Here is a 17,078-nt window from a genome sequence, read left to right on the forward strand (position 1 = left end):
TTTCTGCCCTAACGTTTCCAGTAAAAACTACTACACCATATTTTGCTTCATAATCCTGATGAATATTTACACTGGATACAGAGTGCTTTGCAGTTCACATGGACCACATAAAAACTGCAAATGCAACTGAACCGCACAGAGCAACAGTGCATGTATGATTTTAACCTTAGGAGAATCCATACTTCCATCATTAATGAAGGACACCATATCTACGCTTTTAACATCCTGCTTCAAAGTACAATGGGGTAGTGAAAAAGAGCTAAGAAACTTAGATTCTGTGTCTGACATCAGCCCAGTTTAGTGGAAGGACATGTGTAAAACGGCAGTTGTTAAATAAAAATGAATAAAGTTGAATGGTGCACAGTAAAACTGAGTGACATGTATTCAGATTCTTGTTCAATGGTGTTATCTTGCAGCTACTTTTAAGGAGACTAAACTATGGGCAGCCAGCAGCTCTCTCACATATATAGAATCATGGATTTGTAGAGTTGGAAGGGACCCCGAAGGTCAGTTGCTCCAATGCCCTGCAATGCACACATCTCAACACGCGGTCCCCCATCCAGTTGGAAACCATGCCGCACCCTGCTTAGCTTTGCAAATGTGCTAGCAGTTTTATTGCTGTAGTAAATGTATGTTAAACCATAGCCACTCTCACAAGGCTTCCCCAGCACCCTTACTGTGCCAGGGCAAAGCTGTTTGTGTGCTGTCAGTGGGTATACTGAAGGTTACTTATTGTAGGATGACTATGATAGGACATCACGTATACGCAGCCCAGGATGAAGACATTACTGCTGTGGGGGCAACCACATATTTGAAACAGCAGTGGGGAGAAAGGGAGGGTAGAATTGGGGGGGGGGGAGGAGGTTAAGGCACTACTGTTCCTCACTACTGTATTCAGCAAGCCTCTCACATACTTTACAAGCTAAAAAACGGGGTGTGTGGGGGTGTGGTATGATTCTGTGTGTTCTACCAGGCAGCCTAAATTCTAGTTTTGAATGCAGGATCCAAAATACCACTTTCAAAATATCTTTTCCCCCTGTTACAAGCAGGCTTGCGTTGACACACACAACCATGAGCAAGCCCCACACAAACAGGGGAAGATGTTTGCCAGTTCTATACTTTGGATAAAGCAGTGTAGCTATAATATAACTAGAAATGCTTTCAGCTTAGAATGGTAGCTTTACAGTGATATTCCCAAATGTGATTAAATTAATTCACATCAGACAAGGCATATTCCAAGTGTTTATTCTGAGGAACAAAATCAGGACTTCATTTCAATACACTGATTATTCATGTACTTTTCCGTTGTTAATTTCCACTGATTATCTTCCAATTGTTTTATACTGTCAGGAGATACTCAAGTCAAGCATTGAGGTATTTTGCGTGGTGCCTGATATGGTCGTTAATGAATGTTGCTATAAAGTAGTAACTGTGATCGTAGCCCTGGGAAGGGGAAAAAGAAATCAAATGGTCAAATCCATAGCCAACATGTCTTCAAAAGCATTGTTTTTTACAGCACTATTAAGAGGCAGTAGTACTCAAGAACCAAGTAGCTGGAAAATTCGCTTTGGGTTCAGCATATGCATTCAGTGTAATAAATTATCTAACCATTGTCTATCTCTCTGTTGACAGAGGAAGGTATCATCTACCTTTAAAGGAAACTTGCCAGAACAACTTAAGAATGTGCCCTTGTAGACCGACAGAGGGATATAAGTGGACATATTGCACAGTACTGCAATCCTTTGGTACGTTAAAGTAAAGGTAAAGGGACCCCAGACCATTAGGTCCAGTTGTGACCGACTCTGGGGTTGCAGTGCTCATTTCACTTTATTGGCCGAGGGAGCCAGCCTACAGCTTCCAGGTCATGTGGCCAGCATGACTAAGCCGCTTCTGGCGAGCCAGAGCAGCGCACGGAAATGCCGTTTACCTTCCCGCCGGAGTGGTACCTATTTATCTACTTGCACTTTGACATGCTTTCGAACTGCTAGGTTGGCAGGAGCTGGGACCGGGCAACGGGAGCTCACCCCGTCGTGGGGATTCGAACCACCGACTTTCCGATCAGCAAGTCCTAGGCTCTGTGGTTTAACCCACAGCGCCACCCGCGTCCCTTCAACACAATTCAAGAAAAAGGGTTCATCTTGTTCAGTAATGTCTACACTGGCTGGGCTCCAGGGCTTCAGAAAAGGGAAGGTTCACAACCCTACGCGGAGAAACCGGGGATTGAAATTGGGACCTTCTGCATGCAGAGCGGAACACAGGAACTCAGGAAGCTGCCTTATCCTGAATTACATCACTGACCAATTTACAGCAGCTCTCCTTCAGAAATGGGGTCATGCCAGGTTCAAGGTTCTTGTATTAATTTACAAAGCCCTGAGCAACTTGGGTCCAGGGTACCTCAGGGATTGGCTGAAACCTTGTACCTCAGCTCAGTCAGGAGCACTGGTTTTCATTGTTGGCTTTTTGCAGTATGGTAGCACTGCAGAAAGCTTGCTGGGGAGACCATGCATTAAAAAGGGACTCAAAAATAACCTAAAGAAGGTTTTAATAAGAAAAACAAAAACTCCATTTACACTAAATACAACAACAAACCAGACCCAACCACCAACCCATCTCCCAGGGTAATGGGAGAGCTAGGTGCTGCTCCTTATATACTACACCCAGATGCTGACACACCTTAATCAAATACAACTCAGCAGCACCTGCTATGTTTCACAGCTGTAAAGCTGGGTCTCGTTACTTTGCTCTGGCCCTTGCTCCGGCCCCTTAAAGACATACACATGGAGTGGAACAATGATGAACCTTTACATTTGAAGTAACCATTCAACATTCATTTCCCAAGCTGATGAGGCTCGTTGGAGGACAGTGAGAAACTGAACCTTTAATGCCATCAACCCAGTCCTATGAACACCCAGAAGGGAGTGGGTGGCGCTGTGGCCTAAACAGCTGAGCCTCTTGGGCTTGCTGATCGGAAGGCCAGCGGTTCGAATCCGCTTGAAAGGTTGAGCTCCTGTTGCTCTGTCCCAGCTCCTGCCAACCTAGCAGCTTGAAAGCACACAAGTGCAAGTAGATAAATAGGTACTGCTGTGGCGGGAAGGTAAATGGCGTTTCCGAGTGCTCTGGTTTCTGTCATGGTGTCCCGTTGTGCCAGAAGCGGTTTAGTCATGCTGGCCACATGACCCGGAAGCTGTCTGTGGACAAACGCCGGCTTCCTCTGCCTGAAAGCGAGATGAGCGCCGCAACCCCAAAGTCACCTTTGACTGGACTTAACTGTCCAGGAGTCCTTTACCTTTTTTTACATATGAACACCCACTCAAGCGAGATTCAGCAGGCACCTTCTTAGCCAACTATAAATGCCTGCTGAAAACGTTTCTATTACACAAGGCCTATGCAGGTTCCCTACAGGTTCAAATGGGGGCCTTTTCAACTACTGTTCATGGACCCTCTTCCATGAGCAAAGGCTGTTTTTATTTTGTCAAGCCGTCAGGAATTAACAAGTAGCATTTGTTTGTTTGTTTACTGTTTGCTCTTTATTTGTTTGAAAGTGTTTTGGGTTGTTTTGCTGATTTATTTTTAATTCTTTAAAAGAATGAATGTACTATTCTTTAAACTGGTGTAGTGGGGGTTTTTTGGGATGTGTGTGAGTGAATGAGAGAGGGGATCAGGCAATATCTAAATAAACCTGAAAGTGATAATAATGCTGCCTCAGGAGGCAAAGAGAAGCATCATTGACCTTTACTACTGAAAATTTAACACAAGACACAAAACGTTTAGGACATTACCTGCTGCATTCTGAAGACCACTGGGATTTTGCGCTCTGTGCAGGCGGCAATGAAATTATCAGGCAGCAATTGCCCTGCTGTAAGGAACTGGTCGTCTTTGCCTTGATCAATCAGAATGTCCAAAGAGGGGCCTTTGTAGGATTTCACAATATGTGTAGCATCGTAAGCCTGCATCGGATATAGATACATTCACTTCGAAAAACTGCAGCATCCAGACAAGAGGTTATCCATATTGACCTTTCCTCCACACTTTCCAGGCGTAATCTGCGCTTTAAAGCTCTGTGTCTGATTGCTCTCTGTAGGCTTCAGAGCTTTCCCTGCAAAAAAACGCTCTTCAAAACTAAAGCAGAGCAAAGGGCAATCCACAGAAAATTTGAATTGCCGTTCATTGCACTTCAGCTTTAAGGAGTGGGTTTTCGCACGGAAACCAGTGGGGGTGGGGGTGCTTGGACGTGCAGCTTTAAAGCATGAGCCTGTGCCTGAAAACAGCAGGGCAAAAGGTAAATGTGGATAAGCCCAAGATCTCACAATACTGGAAAAACAATGACCAACAGAAAGAATCACAATTCCTATTCAATTTACAGTCAATTCCAAATTAAAATGCAATGCTGACCAGGCTCACATTCAGTATTCATAACAAAATAAAATAAATAATAATAAAATGATAAAATCCTTCCAGTAGCACCTTAGAGACCAACTACCGTAAGTTAGTTATTGGTATGAGCTCATACCAATAACTAACTTAGTTGGTCTCCAGGTACCAACACGGCTACCTGCCTGTATTCAGTATTCATATTACACACAGATTTATTTTGCAGTGCACCTAAGGAATAGAAAGTCAACAGCAGATAAAATGATTTATGCTGATGGATGGAGTTTCGGACATTCCTTGGTTGACTGGTAACAATGACATCACTGTGAGAAAGAAAGTAGACTATTAAGTGTAACAGCAGCAGCAAAAGAGGCAGATTTGCTGTACAGTGAATCTGTTCAGGAGCCCGTTTGCCCTTCCCCGTGAAAACTTAACTCTGCTACTATTTCCTAGCCTGTCTTGGAAAATGTTCTGGACCAGAGATTGGGAGTAGCCAAGGAAAGTAACACAATTCTGGCTTGCTTGTTCTTTTATGAGCTACCCCATTTTCTTATTCTTCAACTCCAACACGGGAGAATGCTGGAAATATTCCTCTCGTACTCCAGAAGGCTTTACAGAGTTACAACCACAAGAATGAAATGTACAGGAGTAAGCAATGCCAGCAAGAACGCCGCCTAGGGGGAGTTGGGGGGCTAAGGCCCTCCCATATCTAAGGAGAGGGCCGGGCCCCCTCAAAAGTCCATGGCGACCATGCACACATGGCACGCAATGTGCTCACCTCACTTGCGCACGCCGTACAACATGCTCGCATCATGCACGCAAGCCGCACCACATTAAATAAATCATGGCATTTACCTAATTTTAAGACCTGCTAAGGAACAGACTATCGTTAATATGTCCTGATATGTAAAACCACAGAATCCGAAGAGGGTGCGCTTCCCCCCCCCATGACTGTATAATTTTATATCCCTTTTCAAGACTGCACCCAACCTGCCTTGCCTTTAAAAAAAAAAATCTATATTGATGAAGCAGTTTGATGGCGCTTCTGTGGCTATTCTACACCATGCTGATATTTCCAGTACATACCTCCCATTTGGTTACATCCGACCCCAGGTATCCACTAAAAGCTTTCTTCCCCCACGGGCACTGAATTGGGTTGCAGATTGGCGCAAAGGCTGAAACAGACTAGTCAGAAATGGAAGATTCAAGGAAAACAAAGCGACTGTGTTAATATCTGAATCTAGATTTCCCCCAGCAACTCTGAATTTTAAAAAAACTGCATTTGTAAAGTTGTAGAAAACAGCATGGTTCTAGAAAACAGCTGCTTATTTTCATCTTTTGTCATGTGTAGTAAAGGACAGTGCAAACTCATCTTGTCCTGGTGTATGGACATGTATAGAAATAACACAATTTTTATTTACTTTATTTGTTTCTGTACCCATTTATCAATATATCTTCATAGGATTGTGCCATACTTCAATTTGCATCGCGTATTAACTGTAAACATCCAGAATGCCAATCTACTAGATAGTGGTATCTCGGTTTTCGAACACCTCGGAAGCTGAACGTTTTGGTTTTATAACGCCAAAAATCCGGAAGTAATTGCTTCCGTTTTCGAACACTTTTCGGAAGTTGATCAGCTTTCGCTGAGTTCCCCCCCCAATTTCCCCCAGTTAAATTGCAGACTGCCCTTTGCGCCTCAGTTTTTGAACGTTTCGGAAGTAGAACGGTCTTCCGGAACAGATTACGTTCGAAAACTGATGCACCACTGTATTTTGGAAAGTTGTTTGATATGTATTTGGACATCTCTTAAAATAGCATAACTAAATTTTACATGATTGTTCCTGATATCAAGGAGCAGCTTTTTGTCTATGTTTGGATACAATCAGACAGCAAGATGGTGCACTGACCCTTTCAAAACTGCACTGAATTTGACCACTGATTTAAAAACCGCACTGATAAAGGTGATTGCATCTCTTACTTTTTCAGGGTAAATTTTCTTAACATTATCTCTCTTTGCATCATTATCTAATTCCTTTACTTTATTCGATATACATTAAAGAATTCAGAATCTTACCTTGTATTTTCCGGGATTCTTCATAGCGAGGATTAGAGCACCATGACCCCCCATTGAATGGCCGGAAATAGAAATCCTCCCAGAGTCAACTGGGAAATTGGCATTTATCAGATTAGGTAACTGGAAGACGTCAATGGGAAGGAAATAGATGTGAGAATATTAACATTTTGACCTACACTTTATCAAACCTTTGCCTTTGTCCAACACATTATCAAACAGCAGCACACATGCTGCCCAATAAGCTTTCTGTGGGATATATTGGCTACAAAGAAACAGGGAAACTATCAGTAAACTACTCAACTTGAGGAGATTTTACTATAACAGTTTCAGGGGTCCTTGCAAGTATATGAAGGCAGAACAAGTTTAAAGAAGCAATGCTATTGCCTGCACACTTAAAGAGACATCAGGCCTTTCGCTTGCCTTTGGTGATGTTGGGCAAAGTTAGGGAAGATGGTAAGAGTTCATAAGGAATTACAGGGTACCATATTACAGAATTTCTCAGAGCAGAAAATTAGACCCTCAGAGCTTGAGTGCAGGTGAGAAAATGCGTGAGAGGAAATGCAGGACAAATTTACAGGTGTCTTATTTTCTCAGAGATAAAGCGCAAGTACCAATGCCAGATCTTGCCAATACGGACACAGTTGGGTGTCAGAGTCCAGAAGGATACTCATATGTATCTGACCATCAGACTTACAGTAGAAGGATGGGGGAGAAAAAGTTGGGGAACCCACACCTTGTATTATATCCCATTCTATATTTACATCAAGAGAATTGTACACAGGCACAATTAACCAAGCCAAAAGTCACCTCATCCTTTATGTACGAGTACATGCGATAATTCGTTTTCCACGGATCTTCAGTGGCATCCACGTAAAAACCAGCTCCAGTGCCAAAATCCCAGCTCTCATCTTCTCCTTTAATATTGCATCCACCTACCATGGAAAGAAAGTCTATGCTGATAATCACCATTCACAGCAGAGGAGTGGCACTTTTCCTTTATGTTCAAGGGGCTTTATGTGCATGCCTCTCTTTGTTTGGCAAAGGGTTGCCAGGCAGAATAGACTACCTGGTAAGGAGGAAAACCTTATAATAATATTAATTTATTATTTATACCCCGCCCACCTGGCTGGGCTTCCCCAGCCACTCTGGGCGGCTTCCCAAAAAAATATTAAAATACTATAATACATCAAACATTAAAAACTTCCCTAAACAGGGCTGCCTTCAGATGTCTTCTGAAAGTCTGGTAGTTGTTATTCTCTTTGACATCTGGTGGGAGGGCATCCCACAGGGAAGGCGCCACTACCGAGAAGGCCCTTGCACACTTCGATGGACTTTATTAGATGAAGAGCTAAAAGCGCATGCAACTGTCTAGCCAATTGTGAGGAAATAAAAGGCAGATCTTAAGTGTGTGCTGTTCCCCACACCACACCCCACCGCCCAGGAGGAAGATGCATTTACAGGAAAATCTGCTTATCAATACTGTATCTGTGCTGATCTGGCAACTACTGGAACTGCACAGGAAAACATCTGTTGGTTAGGAAGGCCCAACAGAGACTCCATTTTCTCAGGGTCTTGCGAAAGAACAATTTTAAACAAAAATTTATTATCTCCTTCTACCGGGCCACAATAGAAAGTGTCCTTTCATACTGTATGATTGTTGTTAGCCGCCCTGAGCCCAGCTTCGGCTGGGGAGGGCGGGATATAAATAAAATTTATTATTATTATTATTATGTATAACAGTGTGGTATGCTGGTTTGACAGCCACGGACAGGAAGTCCCTACAGAGGGTGGCGAATACAGCACATGACATCATGGGCTGTCCTCGGAGTTTGCTAGATGACATCGCGGGAGAATGCTGCCTCAGGAGAGCGAGGAAAATTCTTAGGCATGACTCACACCCTGGCCAGCACTTCTTTAATCTCCTACCTTTGGACAGGAGATACAGAAGTAGAGACAACCGCACCAACAGGTTAAAGAACAGTTTTTATCCGTGATCTGTTGGGCTGCTGAATGGGAAAAAATAGTGGTGTACAGTGGCAACTTGGGTTAAGAACTTAATTCATTCTGGAGGTCCGTTCTTAACCTGAAACTGTTCTTAACCTGAAGCACCACTTTAGTTAATGGGACCTCCCATTGCCGCTGCGCTGCTGGAGCACAATTTCTGTTCTCATCCTGAAGCAAAGTTCTTAACCCGAGGTACTGTTTCTGGCTTAGCGGAGTCTGTAACCTGAAGCGTATGTAACCTGAAGCATATGTAACCCGAGGTACCACTGTAATTGACTTCTGACAAGCACACACAGCGCAAACAAGATTGAGTGTATGCGGGGGGGGGGTCGTTTAATTTCACTACACACAGGTGGTGGAGTGACAATAAAGGATTACAGTGGTACCTCGGGTTAAGTACTTAATTCGTTCCAGAGGTCTGTTCTTAACCTGAAACTGTTCTTAACCTGAAGCCCCACTTAACCTGGGGCCTCCTGCTGCCGCCATGCCACCGGAGCACGATTTCTGTTCTCATACTGAAGCAAAGTTCTTAACCTGAAGCACTATTTCTGGGTTAGCGGAGACTGTAACTTGAAGCGTATGTAACCTGAGGTACCACTGTATTATTATTATTATTATTATTATTACTACTACTACTACTACTACTACTACTACTAATATCATTAATATTATTGATACAAATGGACAAGATTCTAGGATTGTATAAAGTTTGGCTTAACTTACTAGTAATAACGCACAGCTACGTAACAGCAATAATTAAAAGCAATTAATTTGATGTTCATTGGCCTAGCGCTTACGTGGGCTGGTATCTGGGGCAACCACAACCAGGCCTTGTTCAGCTGCAACTTGATGGAAACCTGCTTTCGTTATGAAATTTTGTTCTGTGCACGTTAATCCTGAAAAGACAGAAGAGCATTGTAATGGCAAGAGCACTGCCAATAGGGTTCTGGCTCAGAGGCTATCCAAGTGAGCGTGTTTTAGCCCAAAAGTAAGAGGATGCACTTTCCACTTTGAACCATTGTTTATATCTTTTGATATTGTTGGGCCTAAGTGTCTAAATTGATTAGCCTCAAAGTATAACTTCAAAAAAACGAATTCCCCCATCCTCCCAGTGATAGATGTTTATATAACAGGGCTTTTTGCTGTTGTTGTTCCAGGTTTTTTCTTTCAGAAATATTCCAAACATTTTTGCCACTCATTTAGCTATTCCCCTAGCTAAATGTCTCCCCTAGGAAGATCTGGGAAAGATAAGTAAACCTAGGAACAACAATAGTTTTAATTGCTGTTATACAACCAATTAATGACAGCTTCTCCCCTTTAATTTTCAGAATTTCCTTCCATAAAGGGCACATAACTTGCCACTATCAGCCTGTTTGTTTGTTTGTTTGTTTGTTTGTTTGTTTGTTTATAATCTGGATTCTCAGATATATAAATTGCATGTGGCAAAGTGGTATATTCAAACCACTTGATTATTTCTCTTCTGTTCTTTCGATGGAATATGATGGAATAAAATATCTGATTTTTTACAATTTACTTGTAATTCTGCCACCATGCAAAAGTTATTCAATTACTGTTTAATTGCAAATAAATTTTCTTCATTACATTTTTATTAATGTACCAGTAGACAAAGAAAACAAAAAAGACATTGTGTTGGCAGTGAATATTTTTTTATTACACATAAGTTCTCCTTCATTGTTGAAGAATAAAGAAAGTTCCACTAGACCTGAAATGCTACCATGTTTAAATTAATCCTAATAATACCAGTAGCAGGAAGCGAAGAATTTCCACAGGCACATATAAGAAGGGAAAACAGATTTTTATGAAAAGGTCTTTCTTTGCAATCACACTAATGAATTTACTGCCAGTTTTTCTGACTGTGAAGTTTGCCAGTTTTTGGAGTGTCCTCCTTGAGTGGCAGATTTGAAAAGAGCCTACCAATTTTTAGCAATCTTCATAAGGGCAGTTCCTACCAAAAAGTAGGACATGGCAGATAATGCTATGAGGGCTGCTAGTTAGGGAGAGCAGTGCCAAAGTTGGAACAGGGTGTGCGATCCATTGGACTATTACAAATATTCTGTCAAACATCTTAGACAGAATAAACATCTGGCACTAATGCACAATCCCACCACATATGGGTGAGTGACCATCTATTCTTTGTTAATTATGTGGTTATAAACACCTTAAAGAGCTATGTGACACTTCATTAGTCATACAGCACTGTTCTCACCGGAGCAAGATGCCACCTGGGTGTGAACTTCAACACTGATTCTCTAAATTCTGGCTGAAGCAGTTGTAAGGAAGCTTTCTAATTTAACACTAAAGCTTGAGTCTCTTAGGGTGTCAGATTTTGTCCAGCGCCTAACAGCATCTTGCAGAAAGAGATGTGCCACAAATTATCTTATCTATAAGTCTTTATTGAGGCTCAGCTGACAGCAAAAGCAAGGCAGTCTGGCTTTATCACTGAATCACAAATGTATCTAGATCAGGGAAGTCCAGTTTTTCATACCAAGTGGACCACAACAGCACTCAGACATGGAACCTGTGGACCGCAAACTGTTTTGCCACATGGAGCAAGGGGAGCGAGTCAAAATTGACACTCGCTGCCAGTCCTTGTGCTGCCTTCCCCCCCAAAAAACAAAAACAAAAAAACAAAGAATAAGCAAGGTGTTGGGCTTTGGGAAGGAGGTATGAGGCTCTGGCAAGAGACGTGGGTGGTGCTGTGGGTTAAACCACAGAGCCTAGGACTTGCCGATCAGAAGGTCGGCGGTTCGAATCCCCGCAACAGGGTGAGCTCCCGTTGCTCGGTCCCTGCTCCTGCCAACCTAGCAGTTCCAAAGCATGTCGAAGTGCAAGTAGATAAATAGGTACCGCTCTGGCAGGAAGGTAAACGGCGTTTCCGTGCGCTGCTCTGGTTCGCCAGAAGCGGCTTAGTCATGCTGGCCACATGACCCGGAAGCTGTATGCTGGCTCCCTCGGCCAATAAAGCGAGATGAGTGCCGCAACCCCAGAGTCGGCCACGACTAGACCTAATGGTCAGGGGTCCCTTTACCTTTATGAGGCTCTGGCAGGGTCCCAGAGCCCTCCCATCTCCTTCCCAAAGCTGGGAAAGTGCTAACAAGGTTTTGGGAAGGAGGACACTAGGACCCTCTCAGAGCCCTCACACCTCCTTCCCAAAGCCTAGAGCCTTGCTTAGCCAGCTTTGGGAAGGAGGTACGAGGGCTGCAGGGGGGGCATAAAATGGTGCAGAGGGCTGCCAAAAAAGGCATTGAGGGCTGCGAGTTGGACCAACCTGATCTAGATGATAATCTACAAAAACACTTTGCAATCTTATCTGGGCTATAAGATTGGAGGAGGGGGGCCTTCTTGCTGTCTCCCTGGCAGGTGCTGCTCCCTGTGTAGGGATGCAATATAAGGCTCCCTTGGTATGAAAACTCCCTTTTCCTAGTGGTACAGACAACATTTTTGGTAAGCTTCTGTCACTACCTCAAGACACTTTTGTTTCCCCAGGCTTCAGACTTATGGTTGGCCCATTTAACTTGCTGTGATCTATAGAGTTTTGATGCTGCACTGATTCATAGAATTTATGTTTTCATTTCTTTTAAATATATTTTATTATTTTATTTGTTGTTTGATCTCTTCCTGGAGACCACTTTGTGATAATTTTTGGATGAAAAGTAGTATATGAATCTCTGAAACAACTATCAGAAGAAACCTACTGAAAGCACACCTACAACATGTTTGAATTAATTTTAACCCCCTTTGGTGATACCTTTTTCAAGGGCCACTTCAGATTACTCACCTGAGAGCCAGTACAATACAGGGCATTTCTCAGTTTCTGCTTTGGGTGGCAGATAAACCCCAAACTTCATTTTGCATTTCAGCTCAACGCTGTTGACAACAAAATGCAGTTAACATGGACTAACGAAACTCGCTTATAAGAAACCGCAACCTCCAATCAGAGTTGCCAGAGGCTAATACTCAAGCCGCATGCTTTATTTAACTACTTAAGAGTGTTTTTGTTCCCCCATGGAAATCAGTGCAACTAATTGAGTCAAGGCAAGTAGAGGCAGCAGACAATTGGAGCTGCCACAAGAAGGGACATGATGCAGATTATCAAAGAGGGTCTACCTGAGCATCCAAGAACGCAAAAGGAGACACATGAGGGACTGAGCATAGAGACTGAAAGGACAGAGTGGAGTACAGTGGGGTGGGTGTGGCTAATCTGCGGCCCTCCAGATATTGTACTACAGCTCCCAGCATCCCTGCCCACTGACCATGCTGGTTAGGGCTGATGGGAGCTGGAGTTCAACAGCATCGGGAGGGAGACAGGTTTCCCACCCCTGCAATGGACAACTGGACGTTCACTGAAAAAGCAAGGAAGATGTAGTGATGGTTAAGCTACTAAAAATGTGATTAAAATTGAAGAACAAAAAGATGCTTTCTCAGTACTTTGGTATGACACCAAAGCCTAAATATCAACAGAACTGCTATATGCAAAATTGTTGTCTGCCAAAAAAAACATCAGGAAGGGGCAAAAATGAATATGCATTTGTTTAGTAATTAGCTGTTGTCCAGCCCCAAACACATAGGGACAAATTTTCTAAACTTTGGTGGCTATGGGTTATAGGTAGTGGGTAGGTTGCACCCAAAGGCTTCTGCTGTGGCACAGGGCAGGTGCAGGATGAGAGGGGGGAACCCCCTTGCACTAGTGCTAATCCTTGCACTAGCGTTTTTATTTAGCTGAATACTGCCCTGTGGGTATAGCCCTACAGCATAAAGGTGCTACTCAATGTTATTCCTACTCAAGAATAGGTCAGTCCAAGTTAATGGACATGGCTAACTTAGGTTCATACATTTCAGTGGGTCTACTCAACTAAGTAGGACTTAGCTGAATACAACCCTAACCCCAGGGTTGCAAAATATCCTTTTAAAAAAATTACATGAATAAAACATTTACCTGTCATGCTCAAACACTTTCTGAAAACCACCGAAGCATTTATTGCTAGAAATTTCTTTCAAGGCCATGATCTCTGCTGGAAACAAAGGGGGAAAACTGTTTTAGAGTTGTACTTATTTATTAAATTTCTAAAACACGCTTTACTACATCTTATGGTATTGAATTCCATAGCTGAATTTACAGCAGCCTCATAACAAGAAGATAATTCAGGTTGGAAATATATACACTTACGTGGGAGTAAGTTGCATTAAACTCAGGAGGGCTTATGCAGGAGTAAGCATGCGTGTAAATGCACCATAAAGCTTCTACAACAGATAAAGGATTTTTCCTACTAACCTACAGTTTTTATTCACAATGCCATCACCCCAAGTTATTCACAACACACACAGACAGACATTCTTCAATATAAAGATTCAGATTTCAGAAGGCAGAAAACTGAGATATAACTGTGTGCTGTATTTGGGAAGTTTGCCTTTGTTTTCCTGATTTTACAAGCCTGTTGGCAGAGCCTAGAAAACAAGGTTTCCTTTCTTGGTTCCCAAACTGCTGTGATGCCCAGTCCAAGGACAGTGGTCAGTTTGATCCAATGAGATCTTTCTTCCTTAATCCAAGGTGCAGCTGGAGGTGGCTGTGCCACTGAAGAGAATGTATTCCAGGACTCAACTTTTACTATTCTATCACATGTTCCTAGCATGGGAGGGGATCTGGAACCGAGCCTGCCAAAATCAAATTGTTCAATTAACCTTTGACCAGGTTGGAAAATATTTTGCAAGGATAGGAGTTGTAGTAAATCTGTTTGAGAAGTTGCTGCCAGGGAGTTGCAATCGTGCTGTTTGAGGGCAGGGGAGCATTTTACTGCTTGTCCTCTTTCAGGCCCTTTTATTGCCACATATGGTCAGGGCTATCATTAGGCCAACCAGACAACCACCTAAGGTGCAAACCTCCTTTGAGGGGCACAGATTTATACAGATTAGCTTATAAATTTCCGACAATATTTTATTTTTAGTTTTTATTTTGAAGTTGTTTATCATTTCTACAAGATGTTCATTTTTGAAAATTACAGTGAGCAATTTTTGGTGTGCATGCAAATCGATAGCCTTGCCAAGGGCATAAAATAGCCTGGCAGTGGTCACTGGGTACGGTAAAGGTAAAGGTAAAGGGACCCCTGACCATTAGGTCCAGTCGTGGCTGACTCTGGGGTTGCGGCGCTCATCTCGCTTTATTGGCTGAGGGAGTCATGTAGCCAGCATGACAAAGCCGCTTCTGGCGAACCAGAACAGCGCACAGAAACGCTGTTTACCTTCCTGCTGGAGCGGTACCTATTTATCTACTTGCACTTTGACATGCTTTCGAACTGATAGGTTGGCAGGAGCTGGGACCGAGCAACGGGAGCTCACTCCGTCGCGGGGATTCAACCTGCTGACCCTCTGATCGGCAAATCCTAGGCTCTGTGATTTAACCCACAGCGGCACCAGCGCCCCCACTGGGTACGGTAATGTACTGTTAAACCTGCATTTTAAAATGTTTGTGATTTTTTTATTGTCCGTGGGTTTTGTTTTGTTTTGACTTTGGTTGTAAATCCTTTCAGGGCTTCTTATCCAGTGGGAATCAAAGAACCTTAGAGTTGGAAGGGACCCCGAGGGTTATCCAGTCATGCAGGAATCTCAACTAAAGCATCCGTGACAGATGGCTATACAGCCTCTGCTTTAAAAACTGCAAGGAAGGAGAACCCACTACCTTCTGAGGGAATCCACACCGCGGTTGAACAGCTCTTACTGTCAGAAAGTTATTGTTTAGTCGGAAGACCGGGGTGTGTGCATGTGGTGCTACGGGTCACTGTGTCTGGCTGCTATTTTTTATTTCTCACATTTGTATACCGCCATTCATGGCATAGCAAAACAGAATGCAGTGGACGCTCGGGTTGCGAACGTGATCCGTGCGGGAAGCACGTTCGCAACCCGTAGCACCGCGTGTGCACACTTGAGGGTTGCGATTTGGCGCTTCTGTGCATGCCATAGCTTTTCCCTTTTCTTGCGAGGAATCCTATTCGGAATAAGGGAATTTCCCTTTAAAAAAGGGAAACATTGGCAGCTATGGCGCATGCACAAAGCGCGATTTAGTGCTTCTGCACATGCGCCAAAACCCGGAAGTAACCCGTTCTGGTTTGAACACTACAATTCTCTTAAGTATAAAGGGAAGTGTAAATGGAATAAACCTAAACTTTGCCTGGCCAGCAGTGGACAAACTGGTTCTGTTAAGTTGTGGGTGAACGTATCAGACGACACAGCAATTCTTCAGACAGCTCTTGTTTATTCACAGACCCAGAACAGAACTGAACTGAAGGGTTCAGCCAACCTGCTTATACAGTGGTGCCTCGCAAGACGAAATTAATCCGTTCTGTGAGTCTCTTTGTCTTGCGGTTTTTTCGTCTTGCGAAGCACGGCTATTAGCGGCTTAGCAGCTATTAACGGCTTAGCGGCTATTAACGGCTTAGCGGCTTTAAGAAAAAGGAAACAAACTCGCAAGACGTTTCGTCTTGCGAAGCAAGCCCATAGGGAAATTCGTCTTGCGGAACGACTCAAAAAATGAAAAAAATCTTTCGTCTAGCGAGTTTTTCGTCTTGCAAGGCATTCATCTTGCGGGGCACCACTGTATAGAGCTCAACTACAACGCAACAGTAACAACTTTCTGTAACTATCCAATTACTGAACGTCACTTTCAATTCCTTATTTGCGTATGTGGACCTGAGTGAAAACTATCTACAGTATCCCCCTGCTGGCCCAGGGTGAGAACTTCAGTACATAACAGGTTCCTTTATTAATTCCCCAAAACTGTTTATATTCTTTTTTTCATTTCTTTTCTTTTTTCTTTTCATTTTATTCTTTTTCTTTTACTATTGTTAACTCTTTTTTGTTATGTTTATGTATGAAAAATAATAAATATTATTGTGGGGGGGGGGAGATTAAAGAAAGAAAGAAAATGTATGATAAACAAAGTTAAGAAATATGATTATGACTGTGATATGGTTTTATGAAATAATGATATTGGAAACTGCTATCTATAATCACTAAGAAATTCAGATGGAAGAGACTAGAGGAAGTCAAGTAATATGTTTATGAAGATGGATTTTAATTAATTAAGTTTTAGTTTATGTAGTGTTTTGTTGTATTTTATGTTTTGCATTCTTTTTTCTTTTTCTTTTCGTTTTATTCTTTTCCTTTTACTATTACTATTGTTATCTCTCTCTTTTTGTTATGTTTATGTATGAAAAATAATAAATATTATTGTGGGGGGGAGGGATTAATTCCCCCAAACTGACCGACACACAACACACACACACAAAAGCAAGCTTTGCACACCGCCTCAGCCACAGGCTGCGTCTGCCTGTCGAAGTGAAACCAGCACCAGGGAAAGCAATGGCGGTGTGTGGAAAAGAGGGAGCTATCCTTTCCCTGGAGGCACTTACCGTCCTCCCCAGCTGCCTTTCTGAGCTCCACGGGCGGGTCAAGCGACACCAAACTCCCCTCAAAAAATTGGCCTTGCCTCTCTCGACCAGGGCCCGTTTGCTTTTACCTCACACACACAAGCGCGCGCGCTCTCTTTCTCTGGCGCCGCAGGGCTTCATGGGAATTGTAGTCCCTCCGCCATGTACTTCGCCTTGCTCTGAGC

The 17,078-nt window shown here is 43.0% G+C and overlaps 1 protein-coding gene across 4 annotated transcripts; it reads right to left on the reverse strand.

Moving 5' to 3' along the window:
• Positions 1-1,229: 1,229 nt before the first annotated feature.
• On the reverse strand, positions 1,230-17,041 carry ESD (esterase D). 4 transcript variants are annotated; one of them, XM_082216511.1, is made up of 9 exons: positions 16,876-17,041; positions 13,410-13,482; positions 12,252-12,340; positions 9,250-9,348; positions 7,256-7,380; positions 6,449-6,568; positions 5,458-5,556; positions 3,780-3,947; positions 1,230-1,443 (listed from the first exon to the last, which is right to left on the reverse strand). In XM_082216511.1, the coding sequence occupies exons 2-9, from the start codon at positions 13,475-13,477 to the stop codon at positions 1,363-1,365; spliced, it is 849 nt and encodes a 282-aa protein (XP_082072637.1). In that variant the 5' UTR covers positions 13,478-13,482; positions 16,876-17,041; the 3' UTR covers positions 1,230-1,362. The 4 variants fall into 4 exon arrangements, with proteins under 4 accessions (XP_082072637.1, XP_082072636.1, XP_082072639.1 ...); XM_082216510.1 differs by having other exon boundaries at positions 13,410-13,485; positions 16,876-17,040; XM_082216513.1 differs by lacking the exon at positions 12,252-12,340 and having other exon boundaries at positions 16,876-16,981.
• Between the last annotated feature and the right edge of the window lie 37 nt (positions 17,042-17,078).

This window comes from Podarcis vaucheri (genome assembly GCF_965113315.1).
Source record: "Podarcis vaucheri genome assembly, chromosome: 3".
NCBI lineage: Eukaryota > Metazoa > Chordata > Lepidosauria > Squamata > Lacertidae > Podarcis > Podarcis vaucheri.

Bases quoted from the DNA above. Each gene is read 5' to 3' on its own strand.
- ESD (XM_082216511.1), bottom strand. From the start codon at position 13,477: ATGGCCTTGAAAGAAATTTCTAGCAATAAATGCTTCGGTGGTTTTCAG. The intron at 12,341-13,409 runs GTAAATGTTTTA...TGTTGTCAACAG, and splicing joins AAAGTGTTTGAGCATGACAG to CGTTGAGCTGAAATGCAAAA. The intron at 7,381-9,249 runs GTAAGCGCTAGG...TTTCCATGGTAG, and splicing joins TGCCCCAGATACCAGCCCAC to GTGGATGCAATATTAAAGGA.